Consider the following 17,468-nt stretch of genomic DNA (forward strand, 5'->3'; position numbering starts at 1 on the left):
CTACGCTTTCATGCTTAGTTGTTTCGTGAATTCGTACGCTATAGAGGTGACTTCTCATTAGAAAAAGACTTTATCTCATTATTCATTAATATACGCCAAAAATGAATATCCCATAAATAAATAATTCCAAATATCGGTGGAAATTCAACTTGCCCAATATGGTCCAAAATAATTAACCATTTGAACAATTGGAGGAATAATGGTCCATACCCACTAAGCCCAACCAAACTATTCCCATTCTGATAGGCCCAACTCTCTCCCTCATTTCCTTCCTTCTCCACCACGTGGTCTCTGGTTTTAAACCAGACCATCTCTCTCTCCAAAGCCCTAAATCTTCAAAGCTCCACACTTTCTTCTATTTCCCTCGAAAAACTCAAAAATGGGAGAAACCAAAAGAAAGCGAGGACGAGCTCCAAAACCCAAAACCCCAGAAACCGCCACCACCTCAATGGACATCGACGACGCCGCTCCGCCCCCACGACGGAGCCTCTCTCCGACGCCGGCACCTCCCAGCCCTCCCGCCGCGGCCGCGGCCGCCCCAGGAAGGCCGAGTCGGCCAACATCACCGCCTCGCCCGAGCGGCGGAGCTCCCGGCACGCGTCGGAGCAGAACGGCGACGCCGGGGCGGTGAGTTCGGAGCCGCCGCTGATGGTGCCGAGCTGGGAGAGCGTGGCGCGCGTGGTGCCGGCGATGGACTCGGTGGTGAAGGTGTTTTGCGTTCACACGGAGCCGAATTTCTCGTTGCCGTGGCAGAGGAAGAGGCAGTACAGCTCGAGTAGTAGTGGGTTTGTGATTGGGGGAAGAAGGGTCTTGACCAATGCGCACTCTGTGGAGCACCATACACAGGTCAAGCTCAAGAAGCGTGGCTCCGAGACCAAGTACTTGGCTACTGTGTTGGCCATTGGGACTGAATGTGATATTGGTGAGTTTGGAAGATGAAAGTTTGTGAATTGAAATGAATGCAGAAAGTTATTAACTTTTTTAACAGTTGCTTTACTAGTAAAGAATTAAGGGTAGCAGCTTGACTTAATGTGTTTGCAGTGATCTTATTAGCTAAGACGAAACGAATATGATTGTATCATTGTTTTCAAAAGATAATATGTCTGTGTGATCAATCTAAGAAGAAGTTTTGGAGCATATAACTCAAATGCTAATTTTTTGTCTTGTAAAATGTCAATAAAGGAAAAGATCCTTTACTTTTTTGATTATCTGTTGGAGATCCTTCTTGAGAGAGGAATTAGGAAAAATTTATGTGTTGAAGGTGGTTGAATTTACTTGCTTTATTAAGGTATCAGAAGTTAATTAGTGAATCATGAGTTATCGTGATTGAAGTTCCTATGTTGTTTTCGTGATGCTTCAGCCATGCTCACAGTGAGTGATGATGAGTTCTGGGAAGGAGTTTCACCTGTGGAGTTTGGAGAGTTGCCGGCGCTACAAGATGCTGTGACGGTTGTGGGCTACCCTATTGGGGGTGACACAATCTCTGTGACGAGTGGTGTAGTGTCACGTATGGAGATACTTTCATATGTTCATGGATCAACTGAGCTTCTGGGACTGCAGGTTATTATCTTCTTGACATTGTCTTCTATATACACCGTAGAGACCTCAATTTTTGACATGTTTTTGTTTCCTGGTTTCCTTTCTCCGTTGGATGCTTTTGCAGATAGATGCTGCCATAAACTCTGGAAACTCTGGTGGGCCTGCCTTCAACGACAAGGGGACCTGTGTGGGCATTGCTTTTCAGTCTCTTAAACATGAAGATGCAGAAAATATAGGCTACGTTATTCCAACACCTGTTATTAAGCACTTCATTACAGATTACGAGAAGAATGGGGCATATACAGGTTAGCTAGTAACTTAATGTGTACTTCTAGTAAGATGAAAGGAAAAAAAAAAAGGAATTAAAGAAAGAAAGAAGCCCAATCATAACTGTAGTTGTTATTTGCATATGGTCCTTGCAGCACATATGTGATATGACTTGCAGCACTGTGGACAACATTCTGTGATCGTGTTTTGATTGTTCCAAATTATTCTCCTCTTCCTCTTCTTACATTACTTCTATTTGTCAACTGCGGTACAGGGTTCCCAATTATTGGAATTGAGTGGCAAAAGATGGAAAATCCTGATCTACGCACATCAATGGGGATGAAAGCTGATCAAAAGGGTGTACGAATTAGAAGGATCGAACCTACAGCTCCAGATTCTCATCTTCTGCAACCATCTGATGTCATTCTTAGCTTTGATGGAGTTAATATTGCAAATGATGGCACAGGTAAACCTCTTTATCTTTCCTCACCAAAGATTCTTCTCTTTTTAAGTAACTTCTGCATTCAGCTTTGTCACAAGCAGTACCACTGAATTTTTCATAGAATGAAGGGTGACATTTGGTTCTTGTTATTTGTAGCAGTTCTTTTTAGAACTTAGGACAGAATCTTGTTATTATCATTATTTGTTTTTTGTTTATCCAACGTGCATATTCTAATTTAGCATAACCTGCTGTAGATTTAATAGTAACACACTAACACACTCTCTTTGGTATCAATTTTCCAGTTCCATTCAGGCATGGGGAGCGCATAGGTTTCAGTTACCTCGTCTCTCAGAAATATACTGGCGATAGTGCTGTAGTAAAAGTTCTTCGTAACTCACAGATACTTGAATTCAACATAAAACTTGGAACACACAAGCGTCTGATCCCAGCACACATCAACGGCAAGCCTCCTTCCTACTATATCATCGGTGGATTTGTTTTTTCAGCTGTATCCGTTCCATATCTGCGTTCTGAGGTGTGCCCTTGATTTCATACTCTCTCTCTCTCCCCCCCTCTCATTTACTTCATTTCCCACTATGTCTATGCACTTTGCAGTTCAAGATATATCTTTAGTTCTATTTCACCATGTGTTTTCTAATTTATTATAATTAGTTATGAGAAATTTTGGAACCATTATCTAGCCAAACTATATAATATATAGATGTTAGTTTTTGTTTTCCTGAATAGTATGTAGGCTTTGAAAGCTCCAAACAAATGTGGCAGAGTTTACTTTAGCCTTATAATTGTGCCACCTTAACTATTTGCTTGGGGTGAACTATTGTGTCACACATGCTTAATTAAGAAAATGAAGATGGTAGATATTAAGATGTTCTTTTAAAGAAAATATTTTGTTAGTATTTTACTAAATCTTGCCTTTGTTTTTTCATTAATTTCCAGTATGGAAAGGATTATGACTTTGATGCTCCAGTCAAACTTTTGGACAAACATTTACATGCAATGGCAGAATCTGCTGATGAACAGCTTGTTGTCGTTTCTCAGGTTTGTCTCTCCAATCTATATTTCTATGCTTTTCCATCTTGTGCTCTGCTTTCATGGATTAATTTTATTCAAAATTGTGCTAGGTACTTGTTGCCGACATTAATATTGGATACGAGGACATTGTTAACACTCAGGTGAGGGCCTGTTGCACAACTCAAGACTTATTAAAAATATATTGTTCTATTACTCACAAGGATATCTTGTTTAACATTTTTGATTCCTTTCTAGTTAATACTTTTGCTATCACCTCTTGTGTTTGTGATGATTATGAGATAAATTTTCTGAAGTATCTTTATAATTGTGACGCACTTGTTGAAATGATTCTTTTATCCATGTAGGTTCTTGCTTTCAATGGTAAGCCTGTGAAAAATTTAAAAAACTTGGCCACCATGGTGGAGAGTTGCGCTGATGAGTACCTAAAGTTTGATCTAGAATACAATCAGGTTCCTCTCCCTCCCTCCCTCCCATATATGCATGCATTCTCTGCATTTTTCTTCGGGTAGCTGAATTGCAAACTTTTCTATGCAGATGGTTGCCCTACAGACAAAAACAGCCAAAGCTGCAACTTTAGATATCCTTCTGACTCATTGCATACCTTCAGCCATGTCGGATGACCTTAAGTCTTAAGCCCTAAGAGAAGATTTGCCCCCATAAAAGAATGTTAGAATGCTCATAATGGAACCAAGTATAGCGCTACAAAGATATCATTACTTATGGAGGATAAGAGCTGGAAATCCATTGCTTATTTATCGTGATTATCTTCTGTTTGGGAAGTATCTGCAGACAATTAACCATCGGAATGAGGCTTCCATTACATTTTGTATCAACTATACGCCTCAGTTGGGTTGATGTCTTCCTTAGAAATTTTGTAATATTAAGTAATTCTATAGAGAAGAAGAAAGCAGAAATGAAAGCTAGTTTTGCCAGATCGAGCAGCATTATCATGTAATATGATCCATCGGCACATTTAATCATAGTAGAATGGTTGAGCCTCCTTAAGTCTTGCCTCACACTCTTTGATATTGGATAGTTACGTAACGTTGACTATTGCATCCACTTCATTTCACAACTGTCGCATATGGACACTGATGGAATGTTTTCTTAGTAAGTTCCTTTCAGTGATCCATCCTAATCCTATGGTAAAGGGCATACGTCTACGTTCGACTGAGGATAATACTCGAGTGAGTTTGGTTTTGAGAATTCCACCAGGTCTGATTCCTCGTAATTTCTTAGGAAGTTGATACAAAATTCTCAAACAAACGAATAAGAATCTCTCCCAGCTTGTACACGTGATGTTGACGTGAACATACAGCTGATGATTGGCGCCAAAGAATAGCTGTGTGACTCGTCGTAACTCGCAAGTTATAATAAACTCTCACACATCGCCTTCATTTCCAGTCGAGTAGTGAGCCACCGCGTTTTTGATTAAAAAAAAAACACAGAGAAACATACTTTGACTCTGAAACCTCGAGTCTCCGGTCGGCCTGCCTCGAGTCTCCGGTCGACTTGTAGAAAAAGAAAAAGAAAGAAACACTATCCAATAAACCATTTTCTACGACGACTCAGACTTACCCACCATTTTATATAAAGAAAAAGGTAACGCTCAAACAACGCAAACCCCCACAACAATGTATCTCCAATTCATCAATCCCACAAGCACAACCACCGCCCTAAATGACAACCTTCCCACCTCCAAGATAGTTTCTTCATTGCCGCAACAATCACCACTTGTTCACCAAAACGGTGACTCGGGTGTTGTCTCGGAGCCGGAGCCGATGGTGCAGAGGTGGGAGGGTGGTGGCGGGAGAGTGGTGCCGGCGATGGACGCGGTGGTGAAGGTGTTTTGTGTTCATACGGAGCCGAATTTCTCGTTGCCGTGGCAGAGGAAGAAGCAGTACAGTTCGAGTAGTAGTGGGTTTGTGATTAGGGGCAGGAGGGTCTTGACCAATGCGCATTCTGTGGATCATCATACACAGGTCAAGGTCAAGAAGCGTGGCTCTGACACCAAGTACCTGGCCACTGTGTTGGCCATTGGAACCGAGTGTGATATTGGTATGCAACATTTTCCTATTTTTCTTGTTTTGCTTCATAATTTCGAGTACTTAATTTTTGGTAATGGTAGACTAACTCAATGTAACAGTAGACCAACTTTGTGAGTAATGTGTAGTGTACCAATATCGAAAATTAATGTATTGATACGCTAGTGGATTGCCCTTAGAATTGTGCTATAATTCATAAGTCATGCGAAAGATTGAAGTCTGTTTGTTTGTTGTTGTTCTTTTATCTTGATGATTCTTAAGCAATGCTTACGGTGAGTGATGATGAGTTCTGGGAAGGGATTTCACCTGTGGAGTTTGGGAACTTGCCTGCGCTGCAAGATGCTGTGACTGTTGTGGGCTATCCTATTGGGGGTGACACAATCTCTGTGACGAGTGGTGTTGTGTCACGCATGGAGATACTTTCTTATGTTCATGGCTCCACTGAGCTTCTGGGAATGCAGGTGACTATGTTCTGCCTATTCTCATCGCATAATTAGAGATACCTGAATTTGAGTCCTGAAGTGTTGTGGGGTTCTTCACCGTTGATGTTTTGTAGATAGATGCTGCAATAAACTCTGGAAACTCCGGTGGGCCGGCGTTTAATGATAAGGGAAAATGTGTGGGGATTGCATTCCAGTCTCTCAAGCATGAAGATGTGGAAAATATAGGCTATGTCATACCAATACCAGTTATTATGCACTTCATTTTGGATTATGAGAAGAACGGGTCATATACAGGTTTATTAACTGTTACCAGCTTAATATTTAGAGCTTACTTCTTCTTGTCCTAACAGTAATTGTTATTTGTATATGCAGTAGTGAAAAACTCCTCTCATTTTTGCTTTGGTTCTGATTGTCATTTGTGGTATTACAGGGTTCCCAATTCTTGGAATTGAGTGGCAGAAGATGGAAAATCCTGATCTGCGCATGTCAATGGGGATGGGACCTGATCAAAAGGGTGTGCGAATCAGAAGAATGGAGCCTACTTCTCCAGAATCTCTTGTTCTGAAACCATCTGATGTTATTCTTAGCTTTGATGGGGTTAATATTGCTAATGATGGCACAGGTAGACTTTTCTTCTTCTGAGGAATTTGTGTTCTCTTTTCAAGTCACCTTTGCATTCCTGTGTTTTCTTTGGAAAATGCTCTATATTTATCACCTAAAATGTCATAAGCTTTCTGACTTTGAAAATTGACACTATTGGTATCAATTTTCTAGTTCCATTCAGGCATGGAGAGCGCATAGGTTTCAGTTACCTTGTCTCCCAAAAATACATTGGGGATAATGCGCTAGTCAAAGTTCTAAGAAACTCAGAGACACTTGAATTCAACATAAAACTAGCAAAACACAAGGAACTGATCCCGTCACACATAGAGGGAAAACCTCCTTCTTATTACATCATTGCTGGATTTGTTTTCACAGCTGTATCTGTTCCATATCTGCGTTCTGAGGTGCGTGTCTAAGTTCATGCTACAATGCTTTCTCTTTCTTTACTTCCACTCTGTCTCTTTCTCTCTGTTAACCTCTGGATTTTTGTTCATTTACAGTTTGGAAATATATTTGATGTTCCAATCAAATTATTGGACAAGCATTTACATGCAATGGCACAGTCTATTGATGAACAACTTGTTGTTGTTTCTCAGGTTTCTCTCTTCATCTAAATCCCTCCCATTCTGTCTACTATGCTTTTCCATCATATTGCAAGTACTATTTACTCTGCTTTCATGGATCAGATTCACTCGATATTGTGACAGGTACTTGTTGCTGACATTAATATTGGATATGAGGATATTGTTAACAATCAGGTCAGGAATCTGTTACAAAACTCACAGTACTTAACAATCTTTATTACTTAAAATCTCATAGATCAGCTTCATTTTTTCTTTCATTTCCTGTCTGATGCAATAAATCATCCACTGAGATGAAATGGCTGAAATTACTTCATTCTATTTTGAGAAAACTGTTCTTTCATTTCTTTAGGTTCTTGACTTCAATGGTAAGCCTGTGAAGAACCTGAAGAGCTTAGCCAAGATGGTCGAGAATTGTGATGACGAGTACCTAAAGTTTAGCCTAGAATATAATCAGGTTTGTCTCTCTTTTGAGATTCCTCTCTCTCACACAGCAATGCAAGTATGCATGATCTGCATTTTTCTTTGGTGGTTAAATTGCATACTTCCTGTGCAGATGGTTGTTCTACAGACAAAAACTGCAAAGGCAGCAACACTAGATATCCTCACAACGCATTGCATATCTTCGTCCATGTCTGATGACCTTAAGACTAAAGACATTATGTTACAGGAAGTAGAGTCTTTGTCTGATGACCTTAAGACTAAGATATTAGAGGAAGAACAAATGCTTACTTCTCCTTTAGCTGTATCTACATAGATGAAATTCAGGAGGCCCTCAGAGGAACCGAGCACATCTTGTAAGAGTATATGTTGGATGGTAAAAATATTCTTCTTGTAACAGTTTACAGTAGAACAGTTTATACAACGTTCTCAAATCAAGTCAAGACCTGGGTCCAAATCCAATCCTCAAGTATCAAATTTCAACTGGGAAATCAAGAGAATCTCCCCTTCACTTTTCAGACTTTAGTCTGCACGAAGAAAACAAGAGAAACACTCCCATATTGAAGTTATCTCTTTTGCTTCCTGAAATCTGCAGGTCAGAGCAATACTAAATACTACATAGAGTTGACTACATATGTAACATTGATTCTTATTGAGGTTACAGTTTCTAATTAGTGCAAGGTTTATCAATAACAATATTACCCATAACAATGGTTCAATACGTTTGAATATCCCATAAAAATCCTCACAATTAATTTCATAGTGTTCATCATGAACATCATAGAAAAACAGCTGTTTTTCTCAGAAAATAATGGATATCAATCTACCCTAGAGACCTAATGTACATACTACAGACTGCTAGTTTGCTACACATTTTGGTCTAGACATTCTCCGTTTTGTAGGTTTGCAATAAGGGGGCCTTATTTCTAGATGGTGATTCCAGGCTATCAGCTCCAGAGTCTTCACAAGTCTCTTCTTTAGCTTTTCCCCACAGTACCGTGTAAAACCCAACTGATATAATTGTTGCTCCAAGTAGGCTGCAAAATGAGAAAAAAGATGCAACGAGGACATTGAATCTTAAATCTCAATAATGTACAGATTTTAAACCAAAAATGGGATTGGTTAGTTGCTATAGCAAACCTTCCCAGATGAAGTGTATCACCAAGGAACGTTACGCCCATGACAACAGCAATGGCAATCGACAATGGCTTGAACATTGTCACATACACAGGTCCCTTCAAGCGCAAGGTCCATGTGTGAACGGTATTGTTCAATAATGAGTTTAGTAGTCCCTAAACATTAGAGAAAAGCCATCTTAAGAAACAATAAGCAGATATATATAGGGGTACTCTAAGAAGTGTAATATAACATCGTTCCAGTGCTCTGTTAGCTTCTTACTGAGCACAGGATGGATACCAATGCCATATCAGGTCTCAATCTCCAAGCATTTGGATTTTTTTCTGTAATCAAACCAACAACTACAGCTACGATGCTGACCACAACATTGTAGAAGAAGATCACAGTTAATTCATTTGGGTACTCTTTCATAATTTGTGCCTGTACAAAGATTACTAATTTGGAATTAAAGCTCATGTTATCCAGCAACTGATGAAAGATACGTGGGTACAAGTAAGTTACCAGAACAATGTACCAAAGTGTCACCAATATATACTCGGCTGTTATCAGAAGGCCTCCAATGACCCAGTTTGATTTTGAAGGTGTTGAGTTTAGCAAAAGAGATTGGGTTCGGCCAGTGAGGGAAATTCGGGAGCCCTTATATAGAGTCACCACAAATGCACCTGCGAGTGAAACTATAGTACCAACAATTTTAGCTTGAGTGCTTCTGGTTTTCAATGCTACAGTTTCCAACCTGAAAGAACAGAAAACAATAGAAGTTAGTCCTTATTCATCCAAAAAAGAATTGATCCCCTAGACAAGAGGATTTTGATGCTGGTAAATGTTGAGCAAACCAGGCAAAATTATACATGGCAAGTTGTCATGCCAATCACACATGAAAAGTTTAGTGTTTCGGTTCAAAAATTAGTGTTACCACAAGCTAGAGGCCTAGAAGTACAACAATTATATTTTCCAAGTTGTGTGCTGAGCATGAAAACAAAGTAGCTAGGGAAAGTACAACTAACATATATTGGATTCCTTCCCTTGTTATCATAATTCAGAAGTAACTGTCTATGGCCCTCAACTTTTCTCAGAAAGCAAACAGTGATAATTAGGCCATTGGATTTTTATCACTTGGTAAATTAGACAGGGTTGAAAGATGGAAAGAGCCTGAAAATGATGGCAAGAATGAAAGTGAAAGCTGGCAGAAGGTTGCTGATAGCAGAATATAGCATTGGAGAGCTGTAATTGATTCCTGCATACCCCATTATCTGAGATGAGCTCCTGTTCATCGTCATCATCAAGAACACATATTTAATCGTTATATATAATTTTTTTTTATTATGGGTTGGTTTTGATGAGGATCTTGTGCCCAATTAGCCCAAGAAGAAGAATTTTTCTCAAAATGGAAAAGTTGAGGGGAGGAAGCCTCCTTGATCTGCAAAGCAGATTAGAGATGCATGTTAACAAAGTTGAAGCCTTTGAGTTTGAAATTGTTAAATGAATTGAAAGACTAAGATATAGACCTGTGGGAGATGAAAGGAGCTGGAACAAGAGCAAGAGCAGCTATGGAGTAAATGTAGGCAACTATGGAGTAAATGTAGGCAATAAAGATATGGTAGCTCATTCCTGTCATTTTTGCAGCTTTGAACAGTGTGTTCAAGCCCACGTCCATGGACTCCATAGTCACCATTGCTGTAAATGGCAGGACATCTCTGTAACAAGACCTTCCTGCCATTTCGATCTCTCTTTCTATCTTCCTCTCCTTTCTCTCTCACACTCTCAAAGACAACACTAGTCACTCACAGAGAGAACAATGGGAAAGTTAAAAGAGGTTTTTGAGATCAGAAAGAAGCATTGTAATGGCTTAGGTAACTGTCGATGGCTAGGTAGGGGATAGCTTGACAAAGAAGGGAAGTGTAATGTGGTAAGATGATTGGACAATTGGGTTTTGTCGGCTTCAAATCTTCTCTCCCCAGCTTCCCTGTCTGCTTCTCTGTCTTTCATCCACTTTTTGACACATGTCCCTTGCTTAACACTCATCGATCAGAAAAATAAAAAATAAAACCATAAAGATAAAACTAAGCAAAATGTACATCTCACGTCTCTATTCTGGAGGGTGGGAGTCTCCGTCAGTTTCATCCTTCGTCATCAATGAAAGACTAAGAAGACGATTCTTGTTAGGGACTATGAGATCGCAAACTCCAGCGATTACAATACGATGAACATTTAGAATGAACCCAGGAGAAGTTTGCAAGGAATGGAACGACAATGAGCATAAAAATAATGGTTCAATACGTTTGCAAAATCCCATAAAAATCATACAATCTCAAAGTGTTTATCATGAATATCAAAGATACACAACTGTTTTTCTCAGCAAATAATGTATTTCAATCTACTATGGACATCTTATGTACAGAGTGTAGGGCATGCAGGTAGTTTCCAAGATGCATGCTGGTATTTAGTCTTGTATAGGATACCCTTCACCAAGGATACCGTTTCAAAATCCTCGAGTTAAAAGTGGTTGGATAAATGAGGCTTTAACTTCTGCACCTGAGACAATACTGCTTTTACAGTGTATTGGTTGAATCTTGAGAGGCATGCATTTTGATCGCTTGAGCCATTGCAATGATGTTCTTATCCGACCAAAAACAATCATATTCAACATTTCTAGTGAACAAATAGGTGTTGATCACCTTGTATATACATACTGCTACAAATGTTTGGTCTAGACATTCTCGGTTTTATAGGTTTGCAATAAAGGGGCCTTGTTGCTAGATGGTGACTCCAGGCTATTAGCTCCGGAGTCTTCACCGTCTTCTTTAGCTTTTCCCCATAGTACCGTATAAAACCCAATCGATATTATCGATGCTCCAAGTAGGCTGCAAAATGCAGAAAAGAAACCCAACGAGCACATTAAATCTTTAATCTAGAATGTACAGATTTTAAACAGAGATTTTGGGAGTGGTTAGTTTCGATATCAAACCTTCCCAGGCAAAGTGTATCACCAAGGAACGTAACGCCCATGACAACAGCAATGGCAATTGACAATGGCTTGAACATTGTCACATACACAGGCCCCTTCACGCGCAAGGTCCATGTGTGAACAGAATTGTTCAATAATGAGCTTAGTAATCCCTAGACATTAGAGAAAAGCCATCTTAAGACACAGTAAGTAGGTATAGTCTATGTATAACATCGTAACAGCCGGTGCTCTGTTAGTTTCTTACTGAGCACAGGATGGAGACCAATGCCATATCTGGTCTCAACCTCCAAGCATTTGGATTTTTTTCTGTAATCAAACCAACAACTGCAGCTACGATGCTGACAATAACATTGTAGAAGAAGATCACAGTCAATTCATTTGGATACTCTTTCATAATTCGTGCCTGTAGAAAAATCACCACTTTGGAATTAAAGCTCACATTATCCGGCAATAGGTGAAAGATACCAGTGTCAGTTTTGAGTACAAGTAATTTACCTGAACAATGTACCAAAGTGTCACCAATATATACTCAGCTGTTATTAGAAGGCCTCCAATGATCCAGTCTGAGTTTGAAGCTGTTGAGTTTAGCATCAGAGATTGTGTCTGACTAGTGAGGGAAATTCGGGGGCCCTTATAGAAAGTCACCACAAATGCACCTGCAAGTGAAACTATAGTACCCAAGATTTTAGCTTGACTGCTTCTACTTTTCAAAGCTACACTTTCCATCCTGAAAGAAGAGAAAATGGAAATTACTCCTAAATTCATCCAAAAAAGAATTGATCCCCTAGACAAATGGATTTTACTCGGGTAAAAATTGTACACGAGACATTAGCACGTCAACCATAACGAAAAATTTAGTGTCTCGTGGTCAAAAATTAGTGTTACCACAAGCTAGAGGCCTAGAAGTACAACAATTATTTCTCAAGTTGAGCCCTGCCTCCTCTTCAGTCTTCAGCATGGAAAAAAAGTAGGGAAAGTACAAGAACTAACAATTATTGGATTCCTTCCCCTGTTGTCACAATTCAGAAGTAACCGTCTGGCCCCTCAACTTTTTAAAGAAAGCAAACTGTGATAATTAGGCCCATTGGATTTTTATCACTTGGAGGGCATAATGGTAAATTAGACTGGGTTGAAAGATGGAAAGACCTGAAAATAATGGCAAGAATGAAAGTGAAAGCTGGCACAAGGTTGCTGATAGCAGAAGCAAGCGTTGGAGAGCTGTAACTGATTCCTGTAAACCCCATTATCTGAGATGAACTCCTAATCATCATCAAGAACACCTATTTAATTAGTACCAAGACCACAAATAATTCTACAAATTTGACATATGAGTTGGTTTTGATGATGAGAATCTTGTACCCAATTAGCCCAAGAAGAAGAATTTTGCTCATGATGGAAAAGTTGAGAGGAGGAAGCCTCCTTGATCTGCAAAGCAAAATAGAGATGCATGTTAACAAAGTTGGAAGCCTTTGGGTTTGAAATTGTTAAATGAAAGACAACGATACAGACCTGTGGGAAATGAAGGGAGCTGGAAGAAGAGCAAGAGCAGCTATGGAATAAGAGTAGACAATAAAGACATGGTAGCTCATCCCTCTCATGGTTGCAGCTTTGAACAGTGTGTTCAATCCCACGTTGGTGGACTCCATAGCCACCATGGCTGTAAACGGAAGCACATCTCTGTAACAAGACCTTCCTGCTGCCATCTCTCTCTCTCTCTCTTTCTATCCGCCTCTCTCCTCTCTCTCTCTCTCTTTCTCTCTCTCTCTCTCACTCAAAGACAACACCAGTCACTCAGAGACAGAGAATAATGGGAAAGTTAAATGGGGTTTCTGAGATAACAAAGCAGCATTATAATTTATAATGGCTTAGGGGTGAATGTAGCTAGCTAGGTGGTGAGGGGATAGCTTGACAACGATGGGAGAATGAGGAGTGTAATGTGGTCTTACGATTGGACAATTGGGTTTTGTCTTTCTTCTTTTTACAAGATTTAAAGATATGCAACAAAAAGTATGTGTATGCGGCTCTTTGATTAGGGGGTAGTTTGGTACAAGCAATTTATGAGTTTTCATGATTATGTGTTATTAATGGAGTCCTACGTCATTCATTAGTTTTGAATAGCGATCATAATTACACAGTTAAATTAGACTATTGGATTTTGATTTTACTTTGTACTCAGTAAATTTTTTTATATTTTTAAGCGAATATGCGTATGTAAATTTAAGGTTATATGTAGGAGACTTATATTTAGATATCACTCATCTCTTTATAATGTTACCAATGATAGATAAAATTATTGTTTTTTACTAAAAAAAAAAAAAAAAAACAGTCCTGCATCTTAGTATCATAATATCATATTAGTAGGTGTGAAAAGGATCTTTGATATAATAATTTAGGGATGTCAATCTCAATTATAGGGGATACACGCAAGTTGAACTTCAAATCCTTCAATAATGCGTTGTGTGTCCCTTCTTACTTGCGTTTGTATGGTCCGTTCAAGACCCAATAGTACACTGCTTACCTGATTCTAGTGGAAGACACATTTAAATAATTAATGTGATCATCTCAATTAAATAATTAATGAAAGTGGAAGACACATTTGTCGTCGGTGTTTATTTTATTTTATAATTTTTATGGGAGGTTTTTCCGATGATTTTTATCCGTCGTCAATTGTTTATTTTATGAGTGGTTTTACCAGCGATTCGTCGGGCAAAGATTAGTGTTTATGAAGACTTTTGTGGTGACAATTATGTAAGCCTTTTTTTTTCTTCCTTATGAAAACCTGCTACCGATGATTTTTTTTCCTTGAAAACAGTATATCCCATTTGAGACTTTTGAAAATATGGTTACATTTAGGCATCCGTTTTTTTTTTCTTCATCGAGATTATTGTCAAAGGTAATCAAGGCTCAGAGACAAATTCGTGTTTTAGGGGTCATGTCAGAACGCTTCATTCCACCTTACCACCAAAAATAAATTGAGATTTAACTTCAATCAAGTTTTGTAGGACTCAAACCTAGGTGTAAGTTACCTCTCCTGAATGCTCTTACAAACTCGACTACCTATAAAAATGTATTTATTTATTTATTTTTATCGTGATCACACATAGCTCAAAGACTTTCTAGGCCCTAGGCATCAAACATTTGTTTTGGGGCTCCGGGCTCAAACTTTAGTTTCCACATTTTTATATATGTATGACTTTTTAATGGTTTCCAAACTTCGTACTCTGAACTTCAGATAAAAAAAAAAATAGTGTTAAAATATTCATGATATTGGGTCTCACAAGGTCGTAAATCATAACAACTTCCTTATAAGTTATAACTCATACAACAAAATCTCAATAAAAAAAAATTGCAGATTTCCTTATAAAGGGTGTGTTATACTATCCATTTGACATAGATCTAGAAGAGAATATCACAAATGATCACTCAAGTATTAGTGTATTACTCATTCGACATTTTGATAACTAACTTTTTAAATATATCATTTTGATCACTCAACTATAACTTTGTCAATCACTTTAGTTGATTTACTAAATCATCTGTCAAAATCTCAGTTAGATAGAAGATATTTTTGCAAATATGCATTTTTAGAGGGTAATTTAGTCAAAATCTCACTTTGAGAAGTGACTAATCAATCCAGTTCAGATTTCTCAGTTTTTCACACTGGTTGGATGAAAATATCTTTAATGTTGTGGCTAAAAAGATTTTTTTTTAACAAAAAAATAACAGAGTGATTAAAGTGAATAACATAGTTAAAGTTAAGTGATCAAAGTAATATATTTAAAAAGTGAATAATCAAAGTATCGAACATGTGAGGAGGTATGCTAATATGTTGAGATTAGAAGGAAAAAAACCCTAGGAGAGATTTTCTCTCTCACCCTGGCTCTCTACGGCGCCCTCGCCTCTTCTTCTCCTAGTTTTCTTTTCTACATCTCTCACCCTCAACCCTCACTCAACCACATGGCCTCCATTAATGCTATCACCGCTAGCTGTGCTGCCTCCCTTGCACTTGCAGAGGGAGGTAGGGCTCCTGATCTGGGGAGAATTGGTGGTGGCCCTGTTTGTCTGTCTTCCAAATCTTTTCTGATTGGGAAGCCTCTGACCTACTGACCGGTCAACCCTGAGGCCTTCGAGGCTCACTTTCTTCATGACTGGATGGATGTCACTTTGGGGATGTTGAAGAAGAAGTCGGCCAAGCTACTTGGGAGTAGGAACAAGAATCATTGCCCTGGCAAGAAGCTGAATGTCGCTACTTTGTGACGCTCTTACCCTGCAGTTACTGGTACTGATCCCAGCCCTAGAGACAAGGGCAAGGGAAAGCTTTAGGCTTTTCCAGGTTTTCCTTGCCTAATACTAGAAGTTGAGTCTTCTACTACTTTCATCTTAGTTTCTCTAATTGTACACCAATTGAGGTTTCTAGGCGGTTAGGTTACTAATTCATGGGAAGTTGGTAGGGAAGATTTTATTTCTTGTTGTTAGGCCCAACAAGTGAGCGAAAGTGTTAGCAGTGAAGGTCACATGTCCTTTGCTTGATTGCTTATACCATTTATGACTCTAGTGTAAGACAACATTTGATGTACGTGCCTTCTGACTATGGATAAATGAATGAAATTATCTATTTTCCTAAAAAAAGTATCCAACATGTAAAAGTTGAGTGGTCATTTATGATATCTACTATAGATCTAGCTAAATTCAAGTCCCTCCAAAAACACATTTTCGTTTGAAACTCCTCAACTGCAAAGCCTGTTGGTAGGCTTTGATTTGCTAGATATAAATAGTGCTAACACAACAATATGTTGGGGCAGATTTCGTTCTCTCTCTTTCGATGTCATTAGGCAGACATCAATATATCTTATCTTAACGAGGAGATATGATGGCAATGGGCCAATGGTATTATCTTTCTCTCTACAATTATGGTTTCCAATTAGTTGGTACTCGTATGGAGATTGCTGTGCTGGTAACTTCTAATTACATCAACCTCTTTCATACCTCTTGGGATCCGTGTTCTAGAGATGGCATGTTGTTCCGGCTGCTTTCCTCTTTTGCTGCTATATTATTGGCTGGAGAAGATTAGTTGCTCTTGGGTTTTTCTTTTTGGGAGGCCGTAGTAGTTTTCAATTCAGTTTCTTAAGATTAAAACTGTTGTCATTCAAAACTTGTGGCATTGTATTCTTTTCTATTGGGATATGTTTTGGTTTTGGTTCATTTTTTTTAATAATATAAAACGAAGGACGGGTGGAGAGTTCCCGGGTGTAGCGGTCCTTTCCTCTTACGAGAAGGGTAGGGACTTCACGCAATGATCACTAATAATTAAGAGGTTAATATAGCCTAATCCTCTATTTAAAAAAAAAGTGAAGGATTTGGTCACTTCAATGCCGAATTTGATGGACGAGTGGTCAAGACCGCATTTTATGTCGAAAACAAGTTGAAAGGTTTCTGAAGTTACTCAAGATATTGTCATCAGCTAAACTAGTTTTTGTTGTTTTCGTTGTCAAGAAGGCAACTGTTTTTGCTTCTTCTTTTTATTTTTATTATTATTATTTTTCTATTGAAAATATCTTTGGTTGATATTTTGTATCATGGATTAGAAGCGTTTGTGGTATTTTGATTTTATTGAATATGTTGTAGAGAATTGGATAATTGTATTGTATTCATCTCACCATGAGGTTTATATAGGGTTACATCATGTATACAAAAGGCAATACATAATAGCTATACTAATCAATCGCACATTACAAGTATGTCAATCGCATACATTACGAGTCTGTCAATCGCATACATTACTAGTCTGTCAATCGCATACATTAAGCAATACCTATTGCATGAATAGTCATTATCATTTACAACACTCCCCCTTGGATATTCCATGTCAATAGTGTTGCCTCTGCTATGCGCTTCTAAGTTGCTTCGTCAAAAACCTTGCCAAGTAATAAAAACCATGTGGGAAAAAAACAA

The 17,468-nt window shown here is 38.7% G+C and overlaps 4 protein-coding genes across 4 annotated transcripts; 2 read left to right on the top strand and 2 right to left on the bottom strand.

Annotated features, from left to right (window-relative positions):
- The first annotated feature begins 273 nt into the window (after window positions 1-273).
- Window positions 274-4,233, top strand: LOC112185851 (protease Do-like 9). Its single transcript, XM_024324175.2, has 9 exons — window positions 274-922; window positions 1,361-1,560; window positions 1,664-1,844; window positions 2,081-2,272; window positions 2,551-2,783; window positions 3,206-3,307; window positions 3,391-3,441; window positions 3,646-3,750; window positions 3,836-4,233. The coding sequence occupies exons 1-9, from the start codon at window positions 649-651 to the stop codon at window positions 3,932-3,934; spliced, it is 1,437 nt and encodes a 478-aa protein (XP_024179943.1). The 5' UTR covers window positions 274-648; the 3' UTR covers window positions 3,935-4,233.
- Window positions 4,234-4,511: 278 nt separating this feature from the next.
- On the top strand, window positions 4,512-8,054 carry LOC112185850 (protease Do-like 9). Its single transcript, XM_024324174.2, has 9 exons — window positions 4,512-5,359; window positions 5,608-5,807; window positions 5,903-6,083; window positions 6,220-6,411; window positions 6,564-6,796; window positions 6,893-6,988; window positions 7,100-7,150; window positions 7,326-7,430; window positions 7,530-8,054. The coding sequence occupies exons 1-9, from the start codon at window positions 4,936-4,938 to the stop codon at window positions 7,728-7,730; spliced, it is 1,683 nt and encodes a 560-aa protein (XP_024179942.1). The 5' UTR covers window positions 4,512-4,935; the 3' UTR covers window positions 7,731-8,054.
- A 91-nt stretch (window positions 8,055-8,145) lies between these two features.
- On the bottom strand, window positions 8,146-10,524 carry LOC112185852 (WAT1-related protein At3g28050). Its single transcript, XM_024324177.2, has 7 exons — window positions 10,057-10,524; window positions 9,903-9,968; window positions 9,701-9,814; window positions 9,053-9,284; window positions 8,813-8,971; window positions 8,555-8,706; window positions 8,146-8,451 (listed from the first exon to the last, which is right to left on the bottom strand). The coding sequence occupies exons 1-7, from the start codon at window positions 10,266-10,268 to the stop codon at window positions 8,295-8,297; spliced, it is 1,092 nt and encodes a 363-aa protein (XP_024179945.1). The 5' UTR covers window positions 10,269-10,524; the 3' UTR covers window positions 8,146-8,294.
- Window positions 10,525-10,808: 284 nt separating this feature from the next.
- Window positions 10,809-13,348, bottom strand: LOC112185853 (WAT1-related protein At3g28050). The gene is made up of 7 exons (XM_024324178.2): window positions 13,026-13,348; window positions 12,876-12,941; window positions 12,663-12,776; window positions 12,012-12,243; window positions 11,761-11,919; window positions 11,517-11,668; window positions 10,809-11,412 (listed from the first exon to the last, which is right to left on the bottom strand). The coding sequence occupies exons 1-7, from the start codon at window positions 13,217-13,219 to the stop codon at window positions 11,259-11,261; spliced, it is 1,071 nt and encodes a 356-aa protein (XP_024179946.1). The 5' UTR covers window positions 13,220-13,348; the 3' UTR covers window positions 10,809-11,258.
- Between the last annotated feature and the right edge of the window lie 4,120 nt (window positions 13,349-17,468).

The sequence above is a fragment of the Rosa chinensis genome, chromosome 2 (assembly GCF_002994745.2).
Source record: "Rosa chinensis cultivar Old Blush chromosome 2, RchiOBHm-V2, whole genome shotgun sequence".
NCBI lineage: Eukaryota > Viridiplantae > Streptophyta > Magnoliopsida > Rosales > Rosaceae > Rosa > Rosa chinensis.